The 14,256-nt window shown below is 36.3% G+C and overlaps 1 protein-coding gene across 1 annotated transcript in view; it reads left to right on the top strand.

Moving 5' to 3' along the window:
• The window catches only part of ABCA12 (ATP binding cassette subfamily A member 12), a 171,199-nt gene that overhangs the window by 114,575 nt on the left and 42,368 nt on the right, over nucleotides 1–14,256 (top strand). Inside the window, exons 23-28 of the mRNA XM_054723042.1 lie at nucleotides 1,891–2,005; nucleotides 8,324–8,653; nucleotides 9,699–9,768; nucleotides 9,857–9,991; nucleotides 10,981–11,127; nucleotides 12,035–12,221. Of these exons, the coding sequence (XP_054579017.1) occupies nucleotides 1,891–2,005; nucleotides 8,324–8,653; nucleotides 9,699–9,768; nucleotides 9,857–9,991; nucleotides 10,981–11,127; nucleotides 12,035–12,221 (984 nt within the window). The remainder of the gene's footprint in view (nucleotides 1–1,890; nucleotides 2,006–8,323; nucleotides 8,654–9,698; nucleotides 9,769–9,856; nucleotides 9,992–10,980; nucleotides 11,128–12,034; nucleotides 12,222–14,256) is intronic.

The raw sequence follows: 14,256 nt of genomic DNA on the forward strand, positions 1-14,256 counted from the left end.
ATGAGACCAGCATTTGTTTTTTCTTTGTCCTATATGAAATCTAAAATACACAATCACTTAAAAGAATCATTGCAGGGGATTTGTTATTAATGAATGAGGGCTTTTGCCTAATACTAGAGCCAGACGCAGCATCAGGGCTGGATCTGAACCAAGACAAAATTCATTCAACCAATATCCTTTAAGTGCCTACCCCAGGCCAGACAGGTTCTTAGGAACCAAAAAATTGCACATGGCCCCAACCCTCCCTCACTCCTCTCCCACCGAAAAAAAAACACCCTCATATTTCTGATGGTGTTACAGTTCTGATGCTAAAGTGAGAATGAATGATGGTGATGTCATGTTCCATTAATACTTGTATTTTTCATGGGGAACTTGAAGGTAATTCCTTCTTAGCCTTATAGATTAAAAAGGAAATGGCCTTGGGACCTTTCTCCAGGTAAAAGCCTCAGTGAAGCCTAATATGCAAATCAGATCAATTTAGAGTTTCTCTCATTGAAAACTACTCATTTGCTTAGCTCATAGAAAGATGGCCAAAGTAGGAAGCTATGGTTCTCAATCTTCTGGGAAATTGTTTAAAATCCAAATCCCTTATCCCACCCCAGATATAATAAATCAGGAGCTTATGGGTGGAGCTCAGAAATCTGTGTTTCAGTAAGCCCTCTGGGTAATTCTGATGAGTGTTCAACTTTGAGAAACACTGCATTAGAACCCTCAGGTATCATGGGCAGGTCACTCAGGAATACAGGTGGGTTCTGATGAGGTCTTCCTGTGTGTGACCCTCTAGTTCACACATTACAAAAAATGACATTTCTATACTCTTTATGAAAAATCTCCTGAATTCAAGTTATTTGTCTGCATTTTAAATTAACTGTCTTGAGTTTTATTTTATCTTATTTTGGACAATTTAGTTTAATAATCACTATGAACTTCCAAAGAGTAGATAAATACAGTAATTTGGGAAGATACAGATTTTAGCTAGATAAACCAATTATCACCTAATGTTAAGTCTGCCTTTTAGATAAGAATTTGGTTTAGGCAGCAGGGTTTGGGGCCTTGCAATATCTATACTAGAGGCCCAGTGCACGAAATTCACGTGGAGGGGAGGGGATTCCCTCAGCCCAGCCTGAACCCTCTCCATTCTGGGACCACTTGGGGGATGTCCGACTGCTGATTTAGTCCTGATCTCTGTGGGCAGTTGGACATGCCTTTCACAGTCCGGGACTGCTGGCTCCTAACTGCTTGCCTGCCTGCCTGCCTGATCACCTCTAACTGCCTCTACCTTGGCCCTGCACCTGGGACCCAGGATTCCCTCCTCCAGCAAGCTGCAGGCACCTGGGACCCCGGCCGGCTTCTCCCAGGCCAGCCGTAGGTGTAGGGAACCATGGGCAGGCGGCTTCACTCGGGCCGCAGCTGCCCGGGACTGCGGGGTGGACAGCTTCTTCCTCTCCCGGGCTGCAGCCACAGCTGCAGGCACCCGGGACTGTGGGAAGGCGATTTCACCCAGGTCAGGCTTTGTCAGGAAGGACGTCCAGATGGTCATCCGGAAGACATCTGGTCTAATTAGCATATTACCATTTTATTAGTATAGATAATAATCATTTTCCTGTACAAGACATACTCAAACACCCTTTAAACAATATGACAATTTTATCTAACACTTTAGAGTTGTTTTTTGTCCTTGCAGCCTTAGAGCAAGAAAATCATGGGCCTACTGTTGTCAGCTTCACATTTCATAAATAAAGGAGTAACATTAGCGATTATTTTCAATTTCAAAAATGCAGTATAATTTAAGTGTAAGAAGGAGTGTGTTTTTTATATATTGCTATCTGTAAGTATGACATTCATTTTGATCACTGGATTTTTCTTTTTGTTTGTTTGTTTGTTTTACAGCTTCCTAACCAGTGTCTCTTATTCTCTTCCAATTGTGCTCATGGTTGCCTGGATTGTATTTATAGCTGCATTTGTAAAAAAGCTTGTTTATGAGAAAGACCTCCGGCTTCATGAGGTATATTGAGAATCTCTTCTTATTCTGAATAAGTTCTATTTATATAATTAATTACTATGATTTTCATATACCTATACAAATTCAGAAAGCCTGAGTCATACCTTGTGTTTTAGAAATAGATTTTATGGAGGGCTGGAAGAGGTTAATGGGGGGAAAGGAGGGACTTGAATAATACTTTCAACAATAAAGATTTTTAAAAAAGTAATATATTCTTGCATCATAAAGGCAGCTGATAAGGTAGTATTTTGTTTTCCCCCAAAATTACATAGATGGTATTTTATAAGTGTTTCTGAAAATAAAATCTGAATAATTCTGTATAAAATTTAAGTACAATTAATGATCCTAAGAGTAATTTTTGCCCAAAAAGTTACCTATAGGACTTAAGATCTAACAAAGATGTTTAAATAATAACAATAATGCTATTAAAGCAAGATTATTGGCATGGTAATTAAATGAGTCCAAATAATGATATAAATATAGGTATAGATATAGAGTTGACTCATGGGGATTGGGGTCACTGGCCCCTGCACAGTTGAAAATCTTGCATGTAACTTTTGACTCCACCAAAACTTTATTTTTTTTTCCACCTAAACTTTAGTTGTCCCTTGGCATCCATGGAGGATTAGTTCCAGGACCCCCACAGATACTCAGATGCTCAGATGCTCAAGTTACTTATATAAAATGTCATAGATCAATGCATACAGTCAACCCTCCTCATTCTCAGATTTCCAAAAATACTGTTTTTTTTTTGGACCAAAAATACTGTTTTTGATCCATGGTTTGTTGAATCTGGGGATGTGAAACCCAAACACAGACATAGAAACAGACACAGACACACACACACACACACACACACACACAGATATAGACAGACACAGACAAAAACACACATAAAACACAGACACAGACACAGATACAGACAGACACAGACACAGACAAAGACACAGACAGACAGACACACACAGAGAGAGACACACAGACACAGACTCAGACACAGATAGACACAAACACAGACATAGACACAGCCAGACACAGACATAGACATATGGCTTGTTTCAGCTCTCAAGAAGCAAATTCTCTTTCCAGAATAACTTGTCTCCTTCAATTACCTTCCCCTCTATCTCCCACTAACTCATGATTTATAGACTAAGAATTTCATGTTATGTTACTGTTAGGTTAATAATATAACAATGGAAGACAGTAGCTAGGAGGTAAAGCATGATTTCTTCAGCATATTCTGCATCATTATCCCCAAATCCAAAATATATTCTTTCTAGAATTTATGAAAAAGCATTGTGTGATTTTTGGATTGTATTGGAAAAGGAATTATTTTGTCTGCTCATCCTATAATGAGTCCATTCTTACACTCAAGAGTGAAGAGAAAGCAAAAACATTTCAAAACTGTAATTATTTCACAATAATTATTGCAAGTCCTGGCTGACAATCTGAGATAATTGAGTAGCCTGTTAATCTACTTCTACTTTTCAGACTTACTTTGCTAATGCAACTAGGCAATTGATTACTTCTCCTTATAAGGTACAAAGCACTGCTTCATATTTGTGTTAGTTCAGTGTCAGGCTTCTAAGGTTGTCCTACAGTTTGAACCTACACTTCTTACCTTTTCTGTTAAATTCTGGTTGATCCTCATAGCTGCATTTTTAGATTTCAGTTACAAGTTGATAAATGAAGGTCTCATCAACTGGCTTGAGCCCTGTTGTATGCAGGACTGATTACAATAGTTTCTTAATTCCTTGAACAATGATTTTGGTTGCAAATTCCTACCATATATTTTTCTTTCAGGTTCCTGGTACTCAGAAGTGAATCTTCACAGATTAATGGAAAATTTTGAAGTAGAAAACTGTGATAAAATAAGTTCTTTTCTACTTCAAAATAAATATCTTCCTTAAAAATATTACTTGTGGTAGAAACACACAGGAAATGTGTGAGTTATAAACCTACATACATAATATATACATATGAAACATACATTATATTATTTTATGTTTAAAGGTAGTAATTTTTAAGCATCTATGTATAACACCAAAAAATGTCAAAGCATAATAAAGAGTCCTTTCTCACTCAAAGACATGAAAGACATTTTGAACAATGAACAAGTGTCTGTTTGATAGTTCTCTGTCTTCATTTTTCAGTCATCCACTTACTAAATTTAACCAGCTGAACTTGGGGGTCAGTCACATGATTAAAGATCAGTGAACTTGGAATCAGAGGATCAGGCTTTGAATCTTCCAGTTCATATTCACTTAGGCCTGATCTCTTAAGCTTTCTGAAAGTTACCAAGACTTCATTCAGCACTGTATTTCTATAATGGAGCTCTCTCACTGCTGGAACATGGGAGGCATTCAATTAGCCATATTTTATCACTTCCAGGGTAATGATTTTTTTCTTCACATTTTAAAGACTCTGAAATTGGGATGCATTTGATAGGGTGTCATAATTTATTTGGCAGAGATTTTTCTTTCTTCGTTGCATGTAAAATAATGGCACATTTTAAAATCAGTGGTGTCCTGAATTCAAAGGAATATGGTCTATTTGTAAGATGAATGGAAGCAGGTGAGGAATGAGTGGAATATTCCCAGTGCCTCCTACTCAGCCTCCCGCCACTACCCACAGTTCTAAACTAATATCCTTCCTTTTAAAGATAAAAAAGCTGAACCCAGAAAGTGAGGGGTGACTTGCTGAAAATGGTGGAGCTAGTTAATAGTAGATCTGGCTAGAACTCAAGGGTCTTGACTTCCAATCAAATCCTTTCCACATCATAGCTACCTTCCCTCTCACAATGTTATTTTAGTAGCATGGACTCTTAAGGACTTTTAAAGATGATGATAATTTCTTAGGTTACCAGTGATTCAGAATTACTTTTTAATGTCATCCTTTGTATATTTAGTTAAATTCTAAAGCTACCCATTCTCTATTTCCTTCTCATTCCAAATTAAATTAAAAAGGTAAAACACACACACAGTCTTTTTCTTCTGTAATTGTTCTCAAATCTGGGCAAGAAAACCAAGTTAGTTGTTATTTCAATGAAACCATTAATCCTTGACCTCCTTATGGTATGACTCCAGTGAATTCCTTTAACTTGATAAAGAAGTTAGCACAAATATTAATGACAAATAAGTTTATTCAAGAGATTAAGACTGTATTTTAAAAAATATTTCAAAATGTATTTCAATTGAGTTTTGTTCTGCATTCCTTGCTTTTAAAAATCAAAATATTAAAGCTATATAAAAGCTGCTTTCATAACACATGGAAGAGTCCCTTTTCACACATTATATACATATATATGTATATGTGTATATATATGTATGTATTATATATTTGTATTATATATATTCTTCATTTATGGGTTAGTTTTATCTATTTTATTTAATGTAAGTCATTTATGGGAATTTTAGTTGGAGTTGTCCTTTCTCAGGTTAGACAGGTAAAGTAAAATATTTATCAGCTGCAGATATGTTACCAAGAACTATACAAAGATTTTTAGTCCTTTGGTGCTTCACTTTAGACAACCTTTTATGCTTTTTTGTCATACATTATCCATATCACTAGGGGAAATTAGGAACATTTCAAGCAATGATCACAACATCCTGTACATCTTACTAAAAAGTAATAAAAATACCTACTGATATGAGAATTTTTTAAATTGAGTTAGAAAATATTATTCTTTACAAATTAGTGCTTGGCATACGATTGAACTGAATGAACAACATATTACTGTCAAGTAAAATATGTGAATATTTATGATTTCTTTTCCTGATAGCACTAATGCCAATCCCTGTGTATAAGCTTCATTTATGCAAAATCTTACAGAATCTCTTTCTTCTCATTAATTTCTGCCACAAACTGGGGCAGACTTTGGCCACTGTCCAGAGGGTTTTCCTTGAGCAGCAGGTTATTGGGTGTTGATGCATTGCCCTGGCAGGTTGGGAAGCTTGAGACACGTGACTCTGCTTACAAAGCTGGCACCTGACAGCTGTCACTTTGAGGAGGAACTAATGACATCCAAGAAAGCATAGCTAACCATTCTCTCTGGGCCATCTTCCATCAGCAAGTTTGGTCTTGTTTATTATAACAAAGTTGGCAGGGAATCTAGATAATTTATGGATGACTTACATGCTCTCATTGCTCTGACTCTTTATGAATAGCAGCTGTTCTCCTCATGGCATAAAATCCTAAAGTTTAAGACTGATATTTCATGCTAGAATTTTAAGTAGTGAGTATTTGTGAAAGCACCTAACTCGTTTGTTTCGATAAAAGGCAATAACGAGTTTCCAACTTTTACCAAATCTTGGGAAAAGGAATCTGATCTCGAGTCTCAAAAATTTCAAAATTATGATGATAAACACCTTTAGTCCTGGTTTTCAGGTTTGCTGAATTATCTTTAACAAGGCTAAGGATGGATAATTTTTTAGCTCTGTAAATATGTTATACTGCAGCTATCAACTGTCAAGAAAGGAAAACATATTCATAATAATGGAGTCAGCTTTATGTCATGTCCTTGATAGTGTCATGGATATTTTATGCCCACTTTGTGAAGTATATTGACACTGTCTCCTACTGACATACATTGGTGAGGGGAGGGGGGGAGGTTGGTAAATATATTTTGGAGACCGCATAAAGTTTGGAGGTGAATATTAGCTTTGGAGTAGCTACATCGGTTCTATAATGCCTCATTTAATTATATTTAAATAGGCAGACACTCAGAAAAACAACAACAACAACAAAAACCACATCTTCCATCTTCAAATTACAAATAGCAAGAAAGGCAAATAAAGAGCTAACACATCATGGTCATACTTGAATAGGTGAATATCTCTGAAGTGTAGTCATGAAACATGACACAGTAATTTTCTCAAAGGGGTTGGGGTGCAGAGAAATATTTTTAAAAATAAAATCTGTAAGGATTTTTTCACACCAAAATGTAATTTTGTTTTCAATGATGGGTAAACTTCCACAGTGAATCTTCGCTCCATGCTGATTTTTTAACTTTGACCCACACGTCCCTTCCTATGGAAACATAGGTTGAGTCTTTACAACCAAGGGTGATAGGGCCTTGGAGGAGAGAGCAGTAGGGAGAAAAGAGTGTGTGGAAAGGGCAAAGTTAAGAGGAAAAGTCAGAGGCTTTTTCTCAGCGGTGATTAGCTTAAGGCCCACAGCTTAAACTGTTGGCAGTCAGGTAGCTGTTTCCATGGTAACAACTGGAGCAGAAGAGTTATCAAAATGTGATAAGTTGCAAAGGCAGAAAGTAAAATTCACTCTCTTGCTTGAGCACATTTCCCTTTTTTTCCCTAGACAAGTTAAGAAGGTGGGGATTGTAAAGTTAGTGGACTATTTCTTTGAGGTTCTTTGTTTTTTGTGAAATATCAGATTTAGAAGTTTAATGTTAATTATGAATTGTTAAAACTAGAAACCAGGATATCCAGGTTCCTCCAAATACCACATGCCACCAAATTCAAGACAACCAAGGTTCAGGGGAATTTAGATCCTTCATAATCCTTTGAGTTAATGCATAGACACATCATGTTGGTCTGTTTTTCTATGTTGGTGAAATGCCTTGACTTCTATGAGTATCACTGAGTTATTAAAATATCAATTGAGAAAGATATAGATTCTCTAAGATACCTGAGTTCATTTTGAGTGTGTGGATGTCCTTTTGGAAAACAAAGATGACAAACCTGATCTAGGCTGCCAGTGATTTTAAAGATGGGGAAGGTGTGGCAAAAGCCAGAAAGTCTCCCTTCAAAATTTTCTCATCTTTTAAATTCTTAGGAATCAGGTCTGTTTTATATCTCCCAGGAACATGAATACTAATTGTTTAGTAAAAAATAATAATAATAATTTTATTATATCAGTCTCAACATTGAATTTTGCATAAACTATGGTTTTTCACCAGCTGAAAATACTCATGACAAATTTTATTTTCATGTTGTAAAATTCTTCAAGGGATACTATACATTTTGATGGTCTACTCTAAAGTAATTTAATCTGGAGACATCAGTTAGATACCAGTTAAAAATCAAATTGTAAACACACACACAAATAAAACCTTCACCATCCAAATAATTTATTATTTCATTATATTGGGATTCTCTGAGAACATACTAAGATGGGCTGGAATAAATGGTCATATTACTTTCACAGAACAAGCATGGACACATACTTGACTTATGAAAATCATAAAGATGCCTACCTCCTTCACATATGTGCAGTGTCTCTTGGGCATTTTTGCATGGTACAGAAAAATTGTTGTTTGAGAACATATCATCTTCAGCAGCAGCTAACACTTTTTCCTTTTTACAGTACATGAAGATGATGGGTGTGAACTCCTGCAGTCATTTTTTTGCCTGGCTGATCGAGAGTGTTGGGTTTTTGCTGATCACAATTGCCATCCTCATCGTTATCCTCAAGTTTGGCAATATTCTTCCTAAAACCAATGGGTTCATTCTGTTCCTGTATTTTTCGGACTATAGCTTCTCAGTTATCGGCATGAGCTATCTCATCAGTGTCTTTTTTAACAACACCAACATCGCCGCTCTAATCGGAAGCCTCATATACATCATTGCCTTTTTCCCGTTTATTGTTCTGGTCACAGTTGACGATGAGTTGAGCTATGTAGTGAAAGTATTCATGGTGAGTCAACTGTCACATGGAATGGCCAGTGTGTGAGAAAAAGGGATCCTTTTTGTTTTTTGTTTTTAGACTTTCAAACTGAAAATACAGTTATTTAAATTTAAAAGTTTAGTGATTGCAAAATAAGCTAAACTGTTCTGGTAGTTTTTTCTACATCATTGTGTACCCTAAAAGCACAAGACTATGAAGAAGAAACACTTCTCCCACAGTTTCTAAAACCATAAATTGATGCTGTTAAGAAATAGTTCCTGAAGAAAGAACAGTTAAAATGTAATCCGTCAAATTTTAAAGATCATCAAGATTTCTTACTTTAAAGCCTCTGTTACTGGAATTATTCTTTCATATGAATGATTTTGATGTTTTCATGATATACAATATAACTTACAGGCATAAAAATAAATGCACTAATAGCATATAATCAATTTTGAAATTTTTTTTTGCTTTTTAATTTAAAAGTACTAGATTAATTTAAGAATTTTAGTGAGAGTATTAAGATTATGACATTTGGAAAGCAGAAGTAAACCTCTTTATTGACTAAGAAGTTTCCATAAAGAAATAGAAAGTGATAAATAACTTTCATTAACTTTGACTACTTTAGGTTTAAACAAAATTTAAAATTTTAATTTGTTGCAATAATAAGTATTCAATCAATTGATATTTTAGTATATTTTCTCATAACACTTCAATTACCTGAAAGCTATTTATGAAGTAAAAACATCATTTGGCTCCTAATATTTCATTTGACTTTAGTCTTAACATTGCATTACTTTGTACTTACTTATTTTTAAAAATTCTGAGCAACATTTAATAAGTTTAGGTATATATTTTAGGTTTCTAACAAATCTTTTCCAAGTTACAATTTTCTTGATTTTATTTTCTGCTATTCCCTCTTCTCTCAGAGTTGTGACATGCTTGGTAAGGGACCTCTGTATTTTTAAATATGATTTTACTCTACATATGTCCAAAGTTTTAAGTGTGTTAAGATTCCTTTGGCGAAATGTATGAAATCTGTGGGAACTCTCATTGCTGTTTGTTCTCTTCACAGAGCCTTCTGTCGCCAACGGCATTCAGTTACGCAAGTCAATACATTGCACGCTATGAGGAGCAGGGCATTGGTAGGCTCACTTTCTTTAAAAGTGGATTTTATCTTTCACAACTGCAATATGTCTCACCCAAGAATAAATATATGTGTTCACTTTACAGGTCTTCAGTGGGAAAATATGTACAGTTCCCCTGTTCAGGATGACACCACCTCCTTTGGCTGGCTGTGCTGTCTAATTCTAGCTGACTCTTTCATTTACTTCCTTATTGCTTGGTATGTCAGGAATGTTTTCCCAGGTATGAACATATTAACCGGCTACTACATATTTTCTAACATTTTATTTACCATATATAATCTCCAAAAATACATTAGTTAAATTCCAAAATTAACCAGAATTTTTCTAAGATGAGATAATGTACTCGGGAGTTCCTTCTCTGGTGTTTCTTTATAGGATGGAGTGAATTAAGAAGCATGGAATCCAGTCTTTACAAATAGGAGTGTAAGACAAAAGTCAGTCTCTTAATTCTAAGGAGAATTTACCAAATTCTAAAGGAAAATGACTAGTTGGGTTTTCCCCTTCTAGCTCTCAAGTAGTCATCATTTCTAACATGCTTAGGAGTTTTTCCATTAAGCCTTGTTTATACTGGTACATTTTTGTAAATGAATAAAAGAGTATTCTCTTTATATAAAGTTTGTATAAAAGGCAAATATGTAGATAGAAGTAAGGTCAGTGGTTACCTGGGACTTGACTGGGCATAGGGATTATCTGCAAATGGGCATAAGAGAACCTTTTGAAGTTATAGAAATGTCCTAATATGTGAATTGCACAACTTTATAAATTTACTAAACATCTGACTCTACTTATAATGAGTAAATTTTATAATATATAATCATACCCCAATGAAAATGTTCAAAAAGGAAAGAATAAAAAGAAAAGCTATCTTTTTACTTACTTTTAAAAAATATTTTTATTAATTTCAGAGAGGAAGGAAGAGGGAGAGATAGAAACATTTTGCTTTTTGCGTCCACAGCCCGGGCATGTGCCCCAGCCAGGAATCGAACTGTGACCTCCTGGTTCAGAGGTTGATGCTCAACCATTGAACCACAGAGGCTGGGCCACTTTACTTTGAAAACCAAGACCACGCTTTAGTTTTATATAGTATAAAAAAAAAACCCACACCCACAACTATTTTCTGAACCATATATAGTAATATGTTGTTTAACTTCTGATGCTTAATGTTGACAATCAATTAATAGTTATTTTTCTAATATATTTTTATTACAGGTACATATGGCATGGCAGCCCCATGGTATTTCCCAATCCTTCCTTCCTATTGGAAGGAGCGATTTGGATGTGCAGAGGTGAAGCATGAGAAAAGCAATGGCCTTATGTTTACTAATATCATGATGCAGAACACCAACCCATCTGCCAGCAAGACAAGTAGGTCAACACCATGTATTACTATGAGAGAAGAGATATTAAACTTACATGACTGGTGATTTCAATTATGCTTTCTTAAGTGGCAAAATTATACTTTTCATCATGGATGAATATATCCACACGTATTCATTTGGACTCTTATGGAGATTAAATTGTGGCTTTTTCTGGGCTCCTTAGCTCAGTTGGTTAGCATATGGAGCTAATTAGTCCAATATTGCAGATCCCTTTGTGGTCCAGTTAGACTCACACAGAGAAAAATTCTGTTCCTTGGCCACAGTCTGAACCCCTAACTCCAGCCATCTGTCACTACTCATAAGAGGTAACCAAGTAACAGGTATGGATAGTTTAGCACAACCCATCACTAAATCACCAACACTGGACAAACAGAATAAAACTCATGTCTTCCTGACATTGGAAGAGTAGTGTCATTTTTATAAAGTAAGGATGACCCAATAAGTGGTCTTTTTGTGATGCCTGAAAGAGATGCAAAGAGTAGTTAATGAACTGGTTTCTGTAAACCACAGATCTGAGCTAATGAGATAGCCTTGTCACTGTAAAATCACAGCTTGTAGACATTTATTTCATAAGTCTGGTATCATCTAGCCAAACAAACCTTTGACTTGTTTTTTCAATATTTGAAAATAAGGCAGAATTCAGTATAATGACGCTGTTTTCTGGTACTGCACTTTCTGACAGAGAAGGGCCATATAAACCTTGGAGAATGTGGTTCCACACTCTTACTCATTCTTTAACCAAGAGAGGAGTCTAAACACTATAACAGATCATTTGTTTCCAGAATTATTTTTTATGTAGAGGGTTATAATTTAATTAAGAAAAACGTCTAATTTGTGGTTTCTTTCTTAGTAAACTTACAACACTTCTCTTGATTTCTCTCTAGGTCCTGAATACATGTTTCCTTCCAACATTGAGCCTGAACCTAAAGATCTCACAGTTGGAGTTGCCCTGCATGGAGTCACAAAGACCTATGGCTCTAAAATTGCTGTTGATAACCTCAATCTGAACTTTTATGAAGGGCATATCACTTCATTGCTAGGACCCAACGGAGCAGGGAAAACTACGACCATGTAGGTTACTCTTAAACACTTATTGTCACAGAAGCATGTTATTTAATATTTTCTTGCCTCTTTCATAAAATGTAAAGCCATTATAGCTCCCAGATGGATTAAGATGGCTCAACCTGTATACTGAAGGATGGAGTGTAAATCAGAGATCTTAAACTGTGAGCGCAAAGGGCAGATCAGCCCACCAGACAGGTTTATTTGTTCCACCTAGTGTTGGCCCACCCAGCACTTCTTAAAATTTTTATTTCAGTGCCAATATTAAAAAAAAAATAGGGGAATGTTCTAATAAAAAACAAATATTCTTGGCATCTCTTAGATAAAAGGAAGTTTTGGCAACATTGAGACCCCAGTCTTGGGTCGGCACATTTGGTTGGGGTTTATTAGTGACTTTTTTCTCTCTTTTTAAAAATATAATTTTATTAATTTTAGAGAGGAAGGGAGAGGAGAGAGAGAGAGAAAACATCAATGATGAGAGAGAATCATTGATCGGCTGCCTCCTGCATGCCCTCCACTGTGGATCAAACCCACAACCCAGGCATGCGCCCTGGCCAGGAATCAAACCGTGACCTTCTGGTTAATAGGTCAATGCTCAACCACTGAGCCATGCTGGCCGGGCTAGTGACTTTTCTCCTAAAGGGGGCATCTGCTTTCTGGTTTATCTCTGGTCCCCATCAACCCATACTATGTCATGTGCCCAGGCTGTTTCACTTATTTGCTTCTCTCCTGGCTCACATATAAGCTAGAGTTTATATGCTCTGGTATAAACACACCCAGCCCCAGCTGCTCCTTCACAGGAAAGCCTCATAAAGAAACAAAATAATCACCAGCTCTCAGATACAGATAAAAAAAAAAAAAAAGACAGAAGTGGTACAGGAGCTGTTCTTTCTCACTCTTCACTTAACTAGCATTTTCTGGTATCTGAGTGGAGAAGAGTCAAACGTTTTAAAAGTGACATTGTTTTGACTTTAGTTTAGTTTTGTTTTGTTTTGTTTTGTTTGCTATTCACTTCCCATGCTTCATATTGCTTAGCTGGGCATCAGCTCTAAGATGCTGTGGGCGCTTTAGCCCTTATTTGAGAAAAAGCATCAGTTGCTGGATATCCTATTTAGTATCATCATGAGTAAATTCAGTGACTGCCAAAGCATATTCAAATTAATTTATTGTGTAAATAAAAGGGGACGAAGGAAGGTCATGAAACGAGGGAACATGCAGCCATGTTACATGACCTGTTTAAATTCAGAATTGGCTTTCTCGTGTGACTAGAATGCATAAAAGGCAAGATTTCTAACAGGCAATAGAAGCCAGTGGAAAAAGGAGATAGAGAAACTTTTGAAGAGGTTGTCATTTTAACCAAGAAAGTCACCATCTTACTCTTCTGAATATGAACCTTTAATATAAAGAATGAAATAGGTTATATGTGTGTTTTTTATCTTTATTGTTGAAAGTACTGTATATGTCCCCTTGTTCCCCCATTGACCTCTTCCAGCCTTCCCCCTCCCTCGGCCCCCAACCTTACCCCCCCATTTTCTGGGCCCATGGGTTATGCATATATGTATACAAGTTCTTTGGTTGATCTCTTCCCACTCACCCCCCTCCCTGCCTTCCTTCTGAGGTTTAACAGCCTGTTCCATGCTTCTGTGTCTCTGTGTTTCAATGTGTTTTTACAAGAAGGATTGCTTATTGTATTGATCCCCTATGTAACCCACATTAGTCACTGAAGTTCTTAGCATTAGTTAGGTACTGACACAGAGTGGTGAGAAAACAGATCCTTTCCCTGACCTCATGGAGCTTACATTTTAGTGAAGAAAATAATTATTAAATAACTGCCCAGTTCACTCACCATCTAAAAGATGACAAGAAATTATCTAGGTGAGAATATTTTGGTCACAGAGTGGAGAAAGGAACTGGTGATGGCCAGATAACATGCAAGGAGTAGAGTTAGAAGCCTACAGCGGCAGTAGGCAAGTGGTAATGGGGGCTTGCGCTGTGGTGGTGGCTGGAAAAATGGAAAGATGCTGGTGGAGTTACGAGGCTAAGA

Source organism: Eptesicus fuscus, chromosome 11, assembly GCF_027574615.1.
Source record: "Eptesicus fuscus isolate TK198812 chromosome 11, DD_ASM_mEF_20220401, whole genome shotgun sequence".
In the NCBI taxonomy this organism is placed as follows: domain Eukaryota; kingdom Metazoa; phylum Chordata; class Mammalia; order Chiroptera; family Vespertilionidae; genus Eptesicus; species Eptesicus fuscus.